The sequence below is a fragment of the Condylura cristata genome, unplaced genomic scaffold, assembly GCF_000260355.1.
Source record: "Condylura cristata isolate star-nosed mole 26May11 unplaced genomic scaffold, ConCri1.0 scaffold00009, whole genome shotgun sequence".
NCBI classification, from domain to species: domain Eukaryota; kingdom Metazoa; phylum Chordata; class Mammalia; order Eulipotyphla; family Talpidae; genus Condylura; species Condylura cristata.
In genome coordinates this window covers 41,450,005-41,468,107 of record NW_004567110.1, presented here as the reverse complement: position 1 = coordinate 41,468,107, position 18,103 = coordinate 41,450,005, and the positions used below count along the sequence as shown (strand labels likewise).

Genomic DNA, 18,103 nt, shown 5'->3' with positions numbered 1-18,103 from the left:
TAAATTAGCAATAGTGAGCTCTTGAAAACTTAGATTTTCTCCCTTTTACTTAAGATATTTTAAATCTCAACTCTTTTATTTTTTAAGAAAGATTTATTTATGCATACAAGCTGGGGTGTAGGCCAGAGGTGTGTGTGTCAGAGTAGGAGATGGGGGAGGATTCACCAGAGTCAGAGTAGGGAATAGAACAGTAGAATCACTGAAATACACTGCTGAGGGGAGCAGCAGGCAATACAGGAGAGGTCTGCTGTGCTGTGTGGGTCACCTCCCTGTCTGGGGAATGAACTCCTGTTGCAGTAGCTACAGATAGCTTCAATACTGAGACTTAACCCGTTGCACCACCAGGGAGGCTTAAATTTCAACTCTATAGATCATCCTGATATTTAATTTAAAATGCTGTCACTCCCCTTTTCTATACAGTGTTTTGCTTTTTTTTCAGATTACTTTTAACATGTGAGATGATCCTACACATTTATTATCTACCATCTGTCTGCAACAATAAACTCTCTGAGAGTAGGGATTTTGTTTTATTCATGAACACATCTCTGAGTATAGTAGATACCTATAGGGACTCAATAAGCAATTTCTGAAGGATGATTTAGTTAATTCCATTAAAGTCCTAGTAGGTAGATACTACTGAATGTCCGTTTCATAGTTTAGTCAAGTTGAATCTTAGAGAAGTTAAATAAACTTCTCAAACCCACAGTCACTAAGTACTGAAGGCAGGGGAAGGGGAGTTGGAAGCAAGAGATCAGGGCATTTGTTAATTTGATTAATGTTAGTATTTTACATGTGATCACTGAAGTCACATGGATATACTAAATACATATGCAACAAATTTGACTTGAGAACAAGCCGTCATGGGAGAGAGAAGAAAAATCTTACTATACAAGTGATTTTCCCAAAGTGACATATTCACAGCTGATAGCTGTGTTCTTTAGGCTAAAATGGAAGTGTATCTTGAAACTGAACATGCCCAGTTATCCTGAACCTTAGACGGCTGAAGAGTGGGAACATCAATACCAGTGTTAAAGCAAATCTCTTGAGAGTTGCAGGGAAGCAGGGACTGAACGAAGTCTTGACATCAGGATAGCAAGTCCCTGTGAGGAAGGCAGAATAACTCTCTGCGGGGCGGCAGAGCTCCTGAGTGTACAAGTCAGTCACAGACCAGATTTTAAACTGAACACTACCTGCCACTATCTGAGTTGTTTACCAAGAATGTTTACAGGCAAGCAAAACAAAGAAGACAGTGTAGATGTGACACCCTGATAGTCACATAGCTCTTCCTTCAAGAAGCAATGCAGTGCTCAGCTATTTGGAATGGGGTCAGCAGACTGCCCCCAGTGGTCAGCATCCCGAGGCTGGCCTCTCCTCAGAGTGCTATCACTCTCAAGGTCACGGCCTTATCAAAGCAGGCCACTTGCAGTGACAGTGTAGGCAAAAAGGCTATTTAGGCCCAGTCTAGGACATTCTATCAGACAATATTAGTTTCTTTCCAGATTGGCAGAGGCTGTCAGGTCCCTTACAGTTCTACTCCTTTGCCTGAACCTTTTAAAAAAATTTTTTGTCAATTCCTTTTTTTGGGTGTGGATAGGTATCATACACTGCAAACTCTACTTCTGGAAAACCCAATCTGTGAAAGAGGTCTAGTTAATCAGCTAGCAAAATGTTTCCATTGGTATACCGGGAAAATAAGGTAAGCTCTAGATATCCAGTGATGAGCAAGAGTCATAGACCCTGACTGTGGATAGCAACTGGGGGGGGTGGGGGGGGGACGTGGGTGAAAAATATCAAAGTAAAAATATTCAGAAAATATATATTATGCTAAGTGCCATTTTAAAGATCTGTGAGGAAAAAGGTACACTGATCACTATTAGCATATATACTGTGTCTTCACATTAAATTATAATAATATTTGCACTTAGTTTGATATAACTAATTTGCACTTAGTTTGATATAAATATAACAAAATTGTTGGCAGAACAATTCTTACTTGATCTTAAGTCTGTAGTCTAAGACAACCAGTTACTTAAGTTCTTATCAAAATAGATTATTGGCAGAATTAAAGATGGCTTGTGAGCTTTTAGTGTAAAAAAAGGCAACTGCAGACTCTTAGTAAGGATCTGTAGCCCTTACCTCCCCAGAATCTACCATTCTTACAACAGCATCTGAGTTTCTTGTGGAGAAGAGCCTCCTTCCTGCTTTAGGTTCCTGAGGAATCTGTGCCTCCTGCTCAGGAATGTGTATGTAAACCCGGGCAGACCACTGACGGTGAGCTACTGGATTCTGCTGGAAATACTGGGCAAGATCTACTGATGGGACCAGAAAGCTAGCACTACGTAAGTCTTGAATGTCTGGTGCCCATCATTCTGCCTGAGATTAAGTTAATCGAACCCCTGAAAGCTGGCTACAGAGATAGGTTTAAGATTACAACTTGGTAACAGATCTTAAGGTTTAAAACATCTTATCAATGCCAGATTATGATGGTTTAAACCACCTCTGAAAATAAATGCACACTCATCCCAGAATCTCCCAAATCTTTTATTTTTTGCAGTTGAACCTCCTTCTAGGCAGCAGCAAAATGAAGAAGCATTCTTAGTAGTTACCTGACAAAAGCTGCCTATTATTCTTGACATCAAAATCTGGGTGCAGTGATTTAAAAAAATTTACTGTTTTCATAATACAGTTAGTCATGTGGTTTCCAGGGAAGAGAATTTAGTCATGCTTAGAAAGGACAGAAGACAGTGGCTGAGAACCCAACATTTTTGTACTAAATGATATCCTTGAGATGACTAATATTAAGGATCTAAACATAATATAGTTCTCTGTAGAGGAAATAATTTTAGTGTCTAAAGGGCATTCACTTCTGACATCTCAATTCCTGATTTCAGTGGCTGCACACTATGCACTTCTGTGCCACACTTGGGACAGGTAAAGTACAGGTCAAATAAAAAGCTACTCTTAACACAATAATAACAGAAAATGTGATCGCATCCTATAGTGTGAGGCATGGTGGGCCATTCTCCGCACAGAGAACATTCTTTGCCACTGATGGCCAATGTGTTGTCACTATTAGGAACACCAGTAATAGGGATACACCATGAAGATAACTTGGCTTTCAACTTCTGGATGTTGATAAGTGGTAAGAGAAAGATCAGGAACTCAGCAAAACCATGCCAGAGAAGTTCCCTGTTCATATACTCAAAGCCAACTTCACGTATGCCTTGGGGCTTGCAAAATACTGAATGAATGCCTAAGAGACGTTCTGTCAAAGTTGCAAACTTGCCCCTTTGAAGGAAAATCAGGAAGTTAATCAATTCACCTAATTTCAAAAGTCCAATCACAAAATTCACACACTGCTTGACTTTCCCAAAAGATGCTAAATGTTGGTTTCGAAATAAATCATAACATCGTTCTTCCAACCACTTCCCACCAATTGTGCACACAGCATAACCAAGCTTTTGGTTTTTACTAGGTGGCTGATATCTCAGGTTTGGAGAAAAATCACTTTTGTACCGAATATTCAAAACTGACTGTCCCACCGTGGCATTTTTAGAGTAGATAGTGAATCTCCACAAGAAAAGCCACAAGAAAGCTTTCACCTCTGGTTCAAAGTGGGCCAACAGCCCAGGCTTAAAGCCATGAAAGCACTGAGTGAACTGGGACCAGACGAGCTGCTCCAGAGCCTTGTTTAGTTCAAGTGCATCCAGCTGACTTATTCGTAGCACTCTGTCTGTCTTCACATTCTCCTCTCTGGAAGTCATGCCTTCTTTGGAGGTCTCTAGGGAAAAGTACAGAAAGGTACATCATCAAACAGCTGGGGGGGGGGGGGGGGAGGCAGCACCCTCAACTCAGACACGGAAAGCTGTGCGCCAGCAATTACCCAGGACCCAGAGAAGAGGGGACGTTCACTAGTGTGAAACAGCAGGAAACAATCTCTTTTACTTGGAGCTTCTTTTTCCTCTCTCTTCTCCCAATCTCTCCCCCTAACACCCCCACCCCACTTTTTGGGGTTCTCTTTACCAAAGGAGTCACAGGACTTAGCAGGTTGCATCCTACTTGTACAACTGTACAACGAGCCTTGATCAGATATTTGAGCAGGAGATAGTAAAATCCCGAAGCTAATAGTGATGAGGCTAAATAAATAGTAACATAACTAACTGAGATGGATATGAACTTAATAAATACCATGCACTACATGGAACACTGTGATGGAAAAGTCAAGATCACTTTAATTTCCAGCACTTTCACTGGAAATGAAATGCCTTTAATCTTTCTCAAATATTCTTCATATTTATAAAGTTACAAGAAAAAAATGAATGAACAATAGTTTATTATTCTACTACACTATTGCAGAAAATAAATACTAGCTAAGCAACATGAGCTCAGCAATGTTATTATTAAGGAAATAAAAAAGTATACATCAATTTCCTAAGAAAACAATGATATAAAATATATACTAAAATAATTTCATAAATACACTAAAGAAACAGGCACTAAAGGAAACAAAAATGTTTTAAAATGAAGTATAAAAGCTGATTTATGGTTAGCTAGAAAGCCTAGCTCAAACTACATTTATTAAATGCCTGTTATGTGAAGCAAAGTGAATAAAAGATTCAGTGGTTGCTGTTACCAAGGAGTGTGCAAACCAGTTCAGATATTTTCTATTTTGTTGATTAACTGGCAAATCCAAACTGTGAAATTTGTTACAATTTAATTTCTACAATGAACCCCCGATACTCACGGGCCTGATCATGATATCTAGGTCCTTGAAGGTTCTGTACTAACAGATAGGAAATGGGTCCCAGAGGGAGGCAGGACTCATGATGAAATTTACTGCCACCCTGGACAAGTCATGTCACCTAATCTCTGCCTTGATTTCTTTACTTACAAAACTAAGGGCTGGAGACAAAATGATTTCTTTCAAATTCTATTATTTTTATGATTTTACTATTAAGATCTTAAATGTAATTGGTTAGAGGCTAAAAGGGTTGGTTGGGAAGCTGACCCTTAAATAAAGCTGTACTTCTTGAAATTGGAATATCTCTGACAGAGGTTTTCAAGAGGGAATTTTTTAATTATCCACAAAACCTAGAGGACTTAGTGGCAGAGAAGGACTAGTGGCTCAACAACCTGAAGTATAGGAAACAAAAATGACAATTGAATAATAGGTTTTTAGTATTATTAAATGAGATACATGCCAGGAACGTATCTCACCCATGATGCCTTCTCAAGTGACTCTCCTCTTTCTCCTTCCTGCAGCTCTCTCAAGACTTCAGCTTACAGGTATAGTGAAAAAATTTTTGCTGTAAGTTGTCCTGTGAAGTTCTTGCCTCATACTAGCCAGGATCTAAAGGAAAGAAAGAAGGGAGTTAAAAGACAGCTTACCTTTCCTTTTTCAACAAATCTAATTTCCAAATTTCTTCGTCCAAAATATTTTTCTCATCTATTTATTACTCTTTCCCCCCACGCGCCTTTTCCTAAATTCTGGTGGTGCTCACCTTCTCTTTGGATTACACTGAATTGATCTATATTACCTTTCACTTCCTTCAGTGTTCGCTCCATACTGCAATGGTTTTAAAACACAGTCTCCCCAAATCTATCTCCAACTTGCTTTCCTTCCTAATGCTTCGACCTCTAGTCAGAAAGTGCCTCCTTCTCTTGCTCAGGACAGAACATTTGCTATCTGTTCTCTCTGCCTGGACAATCTGTTCCCATTTATTAACTGAAAAGCTCATTTAAGTGCTGGCTCAGACATCACTTCCTCCTGACTCTCCAAATTATGTTAGCTGCCTCTTCTAGTGTTCTTATAGCATTTCTGTTCCTTCTTTTTTTTGGCCTTTATTGTACATAAACCATTTACTGTTTTATGTTGTGTCACAACATAAAATTTTTAATTATCTATTTCCTCCACTAGACTACAAAAAAAACCTGTTGCGAAGATTATTTGAATCTTGTTACAGTTGATTTTACCAACTTGCACAACATCTGGTACCTAGCTTGTATTCTAAAATACTAGATGAAAGGATACTAGAACAGGGCCAAATAAACAGGTGAGTGAAGGGTAGAAAATCTCAAGTCCTATCCATGAACCTTTAAAACTATTTCAAATAATGATATTATTACTTATTTCAATATACTGGAAAATAAATGCTATTTAACAGTTTCATTTCAGAGCTAGCGATAAATGGTAGGACACACTTTCAACCCATGTGAAGACTATAATCTAGTGGTGGGAAGACTATAATCTAGAGGAAGAGGGAGGTGAGGGTGTGGCATACAAAACAGTAAGGTGTGATGAGTGATATGCACAGGGACATTCTGGTCTTTGTGCTTACTAGACCTCAGTAAACCAAGGAGGCTTCATGAAAGATGCAAACTTTAGGCAGCCACGTGAAGGACTACTGGTGTCAGAAGGTAAGGATACCATTCCAAGCAGAGAGAATAGTCAAAGACTGGGGTGCAAGGACAAACGGCTGCAAAGAAAAGCAAGAGAATGATCCTAAAGGTGCTAACAGCAAAACTGGGGAGACTGAATTTTATAAAGGTAACAGGGAGCCACTGAGGAACTGTAAGCAAAGAGCTAATCAAAACTGCATTTTACAGTTTGTTCTGGCCGCAGTGAGAATAGTTTATAAACTGAAAGACTGGAGGAATTAAGATGATAGTAAAATGATTATTAAAATGATCTAGTGTGAAACCAATGATGGTTTCAATTATAAATTAGAAACAAAATGAAAATCTATGAGGTGGCAGAATTGACAAAATTTAGTGAGAAATAAGCCAAGAATAACTGACTTGAATAATTGAGTGGTTGGTAGTCCAGTTCTCTGAAATAGAAAACACATGCAGAGACACAGATTTGAAAGGAAAGGTAATAAATACATGCAGTTTTAGAGATCTGAGGCTCCTACGAGACATCTAAGTGGAAAAGTTCAGTAGGCAGTGACGTGGATATGGAAGAGAAAAATCTGGGTGGAGATTTTGAGTATGAGGTCCTTTTCTCAGGGTTAATTTAACATCTACTGGAGCTACTTAAATACCAAGGCAGAGAGGCAGTGACCTTGTGAGATCCTGGCCTTACTACTGCCTCTGGAAAAAAAAAAAAAAAAACAATCTTACTGTCATATTTTCCTATTCCAGCTACTATACCATTTCAATGGTTAAGCTCACTGATGTTTATTTAGGTTTTCAATTTTTCTATACTGGAGTCTTCAATGTCACAGTCCTGCTTTCTCTAGTCTACAGGTTCTCAAACTTGACCATGCTTCAGGATCCCATGGAGGACTTGCTAGTTTGCAGGGCCTTAGCCCCCGAGTTAGATACATTAGGTCTGGAAATGGTGCCATGAATTTGCATTTCTAACATGATCCCTAGTGATGTTAAGAATTACTGGGCTAGTCCATTTCAAAGCAAAATTCTTAGGTTTTTTTTTTTTTGGTCTATCTATCATTCACAAAGTTCAATGCTGCATGCCAGTACTCCCACTCATTTCTCATCCTGTATCTACAGAGGCTGTTACAAATGTAGCACTTACTCAGCCTTTCTCTTTCTTCTACTAAGTAGTCTTTGTGAGATTAGAAACCATACTTGAATTCCACAAGCTCCATTAGCATCAATACATCTTAGTCCTGCTAGATGCTTGAGAAGCAAAGATAAATATACACCCCTGCTCTTGCTTGAGACCCTTGATCAAGGTCTCAAGGGAAACAGGCAAAGAAATGAACAACTAGGGCAATAAAAGAGGTATATAGACCACATGTTCTCAGAGGCAACACATAAAATTTCAAACTAGCTCTATAGAAAAATACTTCCAAAATTCACACAGAAATTGCCAATGAAGAATTACTCATCACTTTCTCTTTGCAGCTTACACATTTTCTCTAACTTATGTAATTAAGAAAAATAAATCTAACAAATGCACTAAATCTACAAAGCTATTTGCTCACACTCATCAAGCCACCTTTTCCTTTCCTCACTATTACCTTTGTGATAAAGTCCCCCTGCCTGCTCTTCTCTCCATGTCTGTAACATACTATTTCCCACATGAATCCTTTAATTCCAGACAATCCTTCAGTCCTGTACTGTGCCTTCTCACCAACTACTGCCACTGGTTCTCAACTATCTGCCCTTCATGTTTCAAATCTGTTTCAATATCTTCTATAAAACCATTATAAATATCTCCAGCTCTCATCACCATTTTGAATCTTGACAGCAACTAACTGTGCTACACTCTTGAATACTGAACCCTTAACATTTGTATTGTGATTTCAGTTATATGAATACACACATTATCAACATCTTTTAAACTTGTCTGTAGTAATAGTTAAGGGAAAATGCCTTATTTAAACTTGTATCTCAAAGCACTTGCCATCTACAAAGTGACTGTGATATCTAGCTGAGTGTTCTTTATATAAAATTCTCCAATAAGTCATGACATAGGATTATTGTATATGGAATTATAACAGTGTCTACAATTATATACAATATCACACTATTTCCCATATGAATCCTTTAATTTTATTAAATCCTTCAGTCCTGTACTCTGTGCCTTCTCACCAACTATGCAATGAGGATTTCCCCAATTTTCAAAAGTTATTGTCAGCAAGATAAGAGAAATTCTCTTTTTGTCAAAGTATACTTGAAAAGGTCTGATGATACTGGACACCATCATTAAGTCCATAGTTCCCTTCCCTAATCATCACCTCCCCATCCCATCCCTGGAGTTAGATTTTTTTTTTCCAGTTAAATGTCAGATGAAATATATATGGCTTATGTTAGAGGTCAGTTGTGTCAATTTATGTATCTTGAAATTCTAGTATTGCAACTGTTCTAGACTGCAGTTGATGAAGCCTTATTAATCTTACAGATTTACCATAAATGAAATGACTACTCTGGTGGGTAAACAGTGTATTAACCAATTTTGTGAGAGCACCTTAGAAAAAATGGTGAGAGAAGACACCTTTTTCTCAGATTCCTTAAAGTACTTATTTAGTGAGAAAATAGTCAAGAGTGATTTCTCAATGGAATTATCTATTTCAGATTCTTTGTTTCTGGAGGAATCGTACTTAAGAACATTTAACAAAGATTTAGGAATTTTTTGCCAGAATGGAGACTAACACATACTCTAACCAATCCAATATTTAACAATCCTTATTATCAAAAAATTCTTTCTTATCCCTTCTGTTATAGTTTAACATTTTTTTCTTTCCTCTTTTTCTCCCCAGGCATGGCCTCAGTGTAGATTAAGAACAGCTGGGTTCAATCTTCTCCCCTACATATGACTCTTTAATAGACCAAAAGACTATTATTAAACTGCACTTTAACCTTTGCTCCTCCAGATGAATAATTTGTTTCTCTCTTTTTTTTTTGTTTTAGGCTTTATTTTTCAACATTTTAGATATGTTTGTGAATTCAGCTGTAAATAGTGCAGTCCACTACACAGCAGAGTCTACTAGAGTGGTATTCCTCGCTCATACTCAACATTCCTATTTCAGCAATAGTGATAGTGTTGAAAAAGCAGTTATAAAATCAGGCAGACTTGGGCTCAAGTTACAGCTCTGTCACTTATTTGCCATGTGATATTAAAAAAACTAAAAGAAATTTCAGATTCTTTTACAAGGTGGAAATAATAGCTATCTCACAAAATTGTTAAGACTAAACCAGATATTTTATTTGGAATTATTACATTTTCGTTGCTTTGACTGGAGATGAACATAAGAAAAAGACTGGCAAATTTCATCTCAAAAGACTGAAATCTCTATTACTATACATACAAATGCCTCAACTTGTAATAAAAGATCCTCCCTTCACCCCAACAAACACTGACTACAGCATTAAAATAGAACAAAAATATAACTGTGGCACTTAAAGTAAACATGATGTCAGTGTGATGTGTGTGTTGGGGGGGGTCTAATGAAAAGGGACAGAGACATGGTTCAGTGGAACTCTTAACTGGCATCTTATCTGATAGGAGATGAAGGGATGGGATTCTGAGAGAATGGGGATGGGTCCCAAGATGACCCGCCCCTTGATTATTAATTCCCCATGACATGGTTGTGCCTGTAATCTGGAAGCAAAGAAACCTCAGGAATGCACACCAACAGAATTTGACTCTAGGATGCTTCACTGAACAGAACATGGTACAGAGAGTCCAAGGCAAGTGTTCACCCTTGGTTCACCAGTAACATGTTAACACTTGAGCTCCTCTGCCTTTCTCATTGGACAGTTATTCTAGAGTACCATCTTTAGAGAAGGGCAGTGCCCAGGGGTAGAAGAAACTAACAAAATAGTGACAAGCAAAAGTTCAATTATCCTGATTATGAAATCCTCTCCACTGCTGTACAGTAACATTTGCCGATAATAGGTGTGAAGCCCAGAAAAATGCCATAAATGTCTTTAAAGCACAGACGTTATTTTCAATATAAATGGTTTGTGTTTTAGTTAAGAGTTCTAGTTCTCTGACAAAGGGCCAATCAATTTAACCAACATTTATTGAGTGTCTACCAAATGCCAGGCATTCTCTTAGGTACCAGAGATTCAATACAAATATTTAACTCTCAAGTTAAGTTCCTTTCATTTTAGCATTTGAACAGGAATACATGTTACTATCTTCTTACAATTACTGTTACTAATTCAGACTAGTCACTGATCTCTGAAATAAAGAATGGACCTTGAAAAGTGACTACAAAGGATCACAAAATCCCCCAGGCAGAAAACAGAAAAAAGGTATTTAAGGCAAGGGAACAGGTCATGCAAACCCTGGAATGTGCAAGCCATGAAAACCTGGGCATGATCTAGCTGATATGGGGATAGTTCCAGAATGAGCTGCATCCTTAGTGACTTAATCCCCATCAATGGCTGTTGCTGTTATCTGAAAGCAAAGAAACAAGTCATCTATGACCAGATCCAGACAGACTAGCCAAAGACTCAACCCACTGCAAAAAGACCCTTTTTAAAAGAAATTGCATTAATTAAATAGGCAAGAAAACCTCGAAGAGGTACAACAGGATATAAATCTTTAAAGAGTAACACTGAAGGGAAAAAAACCCTGCAGATCAGAAACCAGTTACATGATTCTTGCAATATATCCAAAAGCCTTAACTAATATGCTAATACTTTTCTGAAAAAGCCAAAAGTATTTTAACTTGCTTTATTAAAAACTATAAACATGTCAAAGATCATGATATCTTCAAAATTTTGAACACAAAGACCCACAACTGTTGATAATCCTGTACTTTCCTGACTGTCATCTATACCTAGCTATTGGCCAAACTTTCTATCTTACTTTTAAAAACGGAGTTTAAGTATGAACTAACAACTTCCATGATACTGGTTCTTGTGGTTCAGTATTTAGTTTCACAAAAGTAGGTTCCAACTTAAGTAGTTAAAAATAAAAGCACACGCTAATCTTTTATTTTTAAGTTGGGGTTGTTTTGAATTGAAGCAAACACCATCAGATCTAATTCAAGTAGATTGTTCCATATGCCAAAACAGGCAATGTTTGTTTCCCTCTTGTACCATGTTTTTTAATACACAACCCTATACTCTCTCCTGCCCTACTTTCCAAACTACACTAATTTAAGAGCTTAAAAGATTAACACCAGGGAAACATTTACTGGCTACTAAAAAAAGAGACTTATAAAAACCATTTATTAATAGTACAAACATCACTAAATAATATTAGTGCCTAGTGAAGGACACTATGTTAAGCATATGTGAAAAAAGATGCTTAAGGCAAAATCAAGACCTGATAAAAATTACCGTATCTGCTAAGGTCAGTGTGATTAACTTCTCTCATAAATATGTTTAAGACAAAATGATCTAGTACTAAAAACTATTAAAACGATCTCCTGTTGACATTTTATCACTAGATGTGTCACACTGCTTTTCTTTCACAGGGAAAAAAACTGGAAATATGCTGGAAATCCATCTACCAAAAGCAGCTATATCACCATCCCTTAAGTAATTAATGTTTTCTTTTGCGCTTTCCGTCCCCTAAAATAAAGCTTTGTCATTTACATCACATTCCCAAACCAAAACAAATGATTTTCTCTCACTAAAGGAGGAAAGATTTTCCAGGATGTACTTAGAGCTTTTATTGAGTATTGCACAAATTATGAATGAATATATTTTATTTAAAAACATGTTATTGACAGAAATCTATCAATAATAATGTGGATATTGTCAAGGGTCTGTCAATATTAATGTAATTATGATTAAGGGGATAACATGGATTTTTAGCTGTAAAACCAAGTAACATCTCCTGCACTGCTGCTATCAATATACACATTATTATTGACCTGTTCCCGAGACTCTCTGGACTAGATGTATTACCATTAGGCATATTTGTCAATGCATGCCGCCTACAAAAATTCTACATTTAAATTTACATTCCAGTAAACTTTGTCAACAGAAACATGATTCCCAAACAATCTGGTACCAAATCCACACATGTATACTTTGTAGGCTACCCTTTTCCAGATCCACAAAAGTCAACTTACTCTTTAGTATGACATATTCCTGTTACACTATACTAAGGGTTCTAGTAATTAAACTGAAGGAGACCAAATACTTATTTTTCTGCTTTAGACTTTTAAAAATTATAAACTAACAGTTTATATCATGAGGGTATATGACTAAAGTATTATGATCAGAGATGTTAGGGTTTGAATCTACATCCTACTATTTTATTTCCTTTGTGTAGTCAAATAGATTTACTGTCCATTGTATTGAAATCAATACTAATAAATGGGACATGCATCAAAGAGGAATTTAACAGGACACCGATTCCCAGAACACATTTCAGACATGAGCAAAAGAGAAAAAGCTATGGCTGAGACCCATTAGAACACTGTGACCTCTGGCACTAAGAATAGGTCTAGAAATCAACAACTATAAGTTCAAATCCCACTTCTGCTACAGAGTTGCTAAGTGTGTTGTCACTACTCTTTTGTTCCTCACTTTCATCATATATAAACTAGTTCCAATAATTTAGAGATATCTGATGTTAAAAATTCCCTAGTGTTCCTTTGGTAATTAAAATTATGTGTAGACAAAATCTCTAGTTATCTTTAAGTACAATGCCATCCTCATCAAAATCCAAGTAGGATTTCTCTTTTTTTGAGGATGCTAGTGGGTAAACAAAAAATGGTTCTGAAATATAGCTGACAAATTTCAAAATACCATGAACAATGATAACCAATCTGCCCTAGCAGAGAGTATTTTTTTTTTTAAATTTGGAAATTAAATACTTTAATTTTCAAGACTATCACTAGTCTCCCACAATTAATTATCCTATTTGTTTCATTTATGCTCTATTTATTCAAGTATCTAAAACTAACACAAAGTAGGCCTTAAAAGAGAATTTCTAACATGTTGGCATAGTTTCACAAATACATTTTTAAGAGAACAGCATGGCACTCATAATCTTTTCTTTCAGAAAGCTGATACTTCTGAATCGTTAAGAGAGAAAGCACATTGTGAAAATAAAGAGCAGATGTTTGAGAGACTATGGTGGAAAGTAAGAAAGTTAAACTGGTTCTGATTAGCTCTATATTCTAACCCAGGTTCTGTTGACTGTGTGACTCTGGACAAGTCATTTTATCACACTATACTCTCTGGCAGTTAAAAAATTTAAAACATTACTGTAAAAAGGCTAGCCATGTAAATCCTTATGAGGATTTCCTAAAAGAACTGTTTTAGGAAAACCTGAAGAAGAAAACTAAAAAATAGTCATTTCCATCACCAGAAATAGTGAGTTTGGAAAAGTCTAGAGAACGTGGAGAAGTCTGAACTGAACACACAAGATAAAGTTTTCAACAAAAGACACAGGGGAGGGGCCTCCCTGGTAGTGTAAGGGGTAAGTCTCCCTGTGAAGCAATCCACAGCCACCACTGCAACATCCGTTTGACCCGGCGAAGGAGAGGGAGCTAACCCCAAGGCAGTGTGTTTCATCACTGCTCCTCTCAGCAGTGTGTTTAGGTCAATCTGCCTGTTCTGCTCGCCACTCTGGTGAATCCTCTCACCACTCTGCCTCCCCCACCTCTGGCCTACATCCCAGTTCTTATATGCAAAAAAAACAAGTATTAAAAAAAAAGACCAACAGACACAGGGAAGCCTTACATAAGAATATCCCTACCAATCTGTGAATTTACAACCACAGAAAACACATACTAGTTATTAGATATTGAGTGTGATTAGTGATAACTCTTTGCAAAATCAAATTTTAGTCAATCTTGCTAATGTTATGAAAGAGGTTCTTTAGTTATGTTTAAAAACAAGGAAACAGAGGCACAGAGACACATTAGCTGACTTGTATTAAACACTAAAGTGGCAGAGCCAGGCTCTGAACCAGTGTCCTATATGGAGGAGGTACTGATCAGCTTAAAAGATAAGTTCTAATAAGCCAAAAAGAAAAGGAAAAATACCGGATGGTTTCACTCATAGCAGGAGTATAAAGGACCAGGGGAGAAAATAATAATAATGAACAACTATATACCCCAGACATTTTACGGGGGTGGAATGGGAAATGGGATAAAAAATGGTATGGTGATGGCACACCGGTGATTTGGCGATGTGAAGCCCATGGGGATTACAACTGAGATGGAAAAATGCACAAAATGATGTAAAAATAAACTATTGCATTATGAAAAAAAAGAAATTCTTTTGTATAGTATTGTTGGACAAGCAGATGGAACTATTTCAAGAAGCTAAGTACTAAATATTAATTCTGAAGTCTGTTAAGTACTTAGCATGAATTACAGCAAAAATTCTAATCCAAAATTGAACAAACACAGTGACATTAAACACAAACAACTAGATCACCAAGTACTTTATAAACTGAGAAAAGGGTTTTAGGATCTAATTTCTGAAGAATAGAATTCAAGATGACTTAAAAATTACTGGAACAGACATCCAGTTATACACTTTATGGCACTAGCAAGAATGTGGAAGATCCATGTAGCAAACACAATGGAAAAAAAAGTACCAAATCTGCAAAGACACTCTGTTTTTCCTTTATATTCACCACATTTAATTCTCATAACACAGTATTATCATGTCCATGTTAAAAAGACAAAACTTAGGCCTAAGGAGAATAACAACCTGTTTAAGGTCAAACTGGCAATTATTAAATTCCTGGTTAATACTAGAGAAATTCTGGAACATACAAAAAAGTTACTAGTTTGTATATATGGTAAGCTTCGAATCAAATTCAACCCTGCAGAGCTCAAAGAACAACAACAACAACAACAAAAAAAAAATCCCCCATGATCATTCTAAAGACCAGACTACCAATCAAGCTCTTAGGACTATAGATGGAGAAGAAAAGAAGAAAAAAATAAATGCCTGTGTTGCATTTTTTCTACATTCCCTCTCCCTGCTTCCATACAAGTGGTCAGAGAACCATGCAAAGAGATGGGATGTCACTTCTGGACAAAGGGAGCATGCAGGTGAAAATATGAGACATGTTCCAGAAAATTCATTTAACTACTATGAACACACTATTATGCAAGGTAGAGGAAATACCAACTTATCTAACACTGGAAGAGAATAATTACACACGATCAAAACAGAATGATGCTAAAGCTCTTGGTTTTCATAGTAAAAAGAAAATACAACTTGAATGAAATTGTACCTCAACTCATTGATAGATTGATAGGCAGGTGAGAAGAATGAGTTTCTGATTAAAAAAAAAAAAAAACCAAAAACTATATTAAAAATAAAAAGCAACAGAGTATACTTAAATATATTATGTGTAGATGGGAAATGATAGAGATGATAAACAGCCCCAAAGGAAAGAGCAATTCTTTTCTCTGCCTCTACTTCAAGGTATAGAAATGACAACGTTGGCATTTGCAGTGCAGGATTAGACACCGCCCAGTGAAGCAGTGCAGGGCTTTTATCCCGAGGTTTCATCCGTTCTCAAGGAATTAATGAGGAACATGTAATGCTGCTATTTCACAGGAAAGAGCTAAAGAAACATCCAATTTGCTTTTATATTTTTCAACCACCATAATTAATGGAGGAGGGAGAAAAAGGAATGAGTGATTTGGAGCAGGTCTTCTGTTCAGAAGTAGAGTGTGCTTATGGCACAAGCTTTATTTCCTTTATTATTAAAAAAAAATCAATGCATGATGAATAAATAACACAATTTTATTACTAGAAGAAAATAGATCATATAATTTTAAGATGTGAATTTAATTTTCCCACTTTTCAAGTAGAATGTATAAAATAGCTGCAATTGTAAAATACTGCTGAGGATCGGCTTGCATGGCTCCAGGAAATTTCTACAGGAGTGTTCTCTGAACAATTTTAAAACCACAGGCCCAGGGCAACATCTAATTTCTAAAATTGAAGGGTATAAGGCCAAGAAGTAGTTAGTCAATGGAAAACCATGTTAAGACTAGAACTCAAATCTCTTGATTTTGCCTAACAGTCTCTCAACTATGTTCTGTTATTTCTATTTTCATTGCTTTTCTTTTTCTTTCTTTCTTTTTTTTTTTTTTAAGGCTTCTCCTTTTGATTTGAAAAATCCACTATCTCTCTTCTTTCAAATCCCATCTGACTCAAGGTCAACTCAACCCTAATCTTTTTGCATAGAAGTAACTGATGACATGAGTTAGATCTGAGTGAAAACAAAGTAAAAAAGAAAAACAAAAAGTCAGCCATTTCAAGTTTATTATGTTCAGGTTCAACTAAACGCAACACATTAGGGAATGTTGTTTAGACTACAAACTAGTGTGGTTGAAGCCTTAGTCTCACTGTTATTGCTTGAAAATGTCAAGGTACAAAATGTTCGAGGTATCATAGCACATATGGTAGACCTTTCCATTTCTGATACTGTGAAGTCTTTCACTAAAGGCTCTCTTTCTGCAACGCGCCAAAAGAACCAAGAAACAATTCCAGGACCCAGAAGAAAATGTTAGTGACTGCCACATTCTTTCAGAAATCAATGTTAAATATAACAAATTCGACGCCATTTTATAAGGAAAAATAAAAAGCTTTCTTCTCTAGAAAACCATAATTGCTACTAAGTTCATAAACTTTCAGAGGGCTGGAAACTAAGCATACTGAATTTTTCGGCACCCACTTTACAAGAGCCATCAGGTATTAAGTAAAGTCTGGATGGCACATGACTTTTTAATAAACCACTCACAGAGGTACTCGCATCACCGTGGAGAGAGGAAAAGACTTCAAAGTCAGCCTCTCAAGTCACTTCGTGAAGTGTAACAGAGCTCAAGTTTGGCTATTTCCGTCTTTTCTTTGCAATAGTGCCGCTCTAAGACTATTTTTAAAAGAGATTATGTCTGCTTCATTGTTGTTCCCAAATCAGGAGACTCTGATGTACCTTTTCCAGAAAGACAAGAAGGCACCGAACACGTAAACTTAAGCCAAAGGAGACGACCACAAGGTCGGGGAAATTCCACGCCCGCCCGGCTGGAAGTAAACCTCAGACAGACTCTGGCTCTCAGGCAGACACTGACCTTAGGAGTCTGCGAATCGACCACGCTCCACGTAACTTTTCCCGAAACACTCCCGGGAAGCTTGGCTTTTCCTAGCAGAACCTGGGCTTCCAGGCTTCCGGAACTCGCGGGCTTCCGGAGCAACGCAGGACCCGGAAGTAGCTGGGAAAAAAAAAAAGGAAATGAAATCTACCAGAGCTACGCAGGAGCTCGCAGCGGAAGGCCAGGGGGAACCCGGCCTCCGGAACGCCGACAAGCCGAACAGCCGGTGCACCGAAGAGCCGAAGAGCCGAAGAGCCGAAGAGCCGAAGAGGACATCTGCGCGTGTGATTGGCCGGCTGGCCGCTCGGCTGCAAGCCGCGTCTGATTGGCAGGAGAGTCGCGAGCCGGTCAGCCCCAGGTCGGAGGCCGTCCGCACTGCGGCCTTGGTGTCAAGGGGCGGTAGGGAAGCCCCTGCCCTTCGCGTGCAGGTTGTTCCTGGCCCGCGGGCGCTGTAGTGGGCCGCAGGCAGGCGCCGCCGAGTGGTGGCGGGGCGCCTCAACACCTCCGGCGCTGCTTTGCCCTGAGCTGGGGGCCACCGCAGGAGGGCCGAGTAGGAAAAGGTGCCCTCCCGTAGGTTGGGGCAGCATCCAGCTCCT

The 18,103-nt window shown here is 37.8% G+C and overlaps 1 protein-coding gene across 2 annotated transcripts; it reads right to left on the bottom strand.

Moving 5' to 3' along the window:
• Positions 1 to 2,525: 2,525 nt before the first annotated feature.
• On the bottom strand, positions 2,526 to 17,707 carry PEX2 (peroxisomal biogenesis factor 2). 2 transcript variants are annotated; one of them, XM_012723100.1, is made up of 3 exons: positions 17,487 to 17,707; positions 5,218 to 5,350; positions 2,526 to 3,781 (listed from the first exon to the last, which is right to left on the bottom strand). In XM_012723100.1, exons 2-3 carry the CDS (start codon positions 5,219 to 5,221, stop codon positions 2,850 to 2,852), a joined length of 936 nt encoding a protein of 311 aa, XP_012578554.1. In that variant the 5' UTR covers positions 5,222 to 5,350; positions 17,487 to 17,707; the 3' UTR covers positions 2,526 to 2,849. The 2 variants fall into 2 exon arrangements, with proteins under 2 accessions (XP_012578554.1, XP_012578555.1); XM_012723101.1 differs by lacking the exon at positions 17,487 to 17,707 and adding an exon at positions 5,538 to 5,628.
• Positions 17,708 to 18,103: the final 396 nt, after the last annotated feature.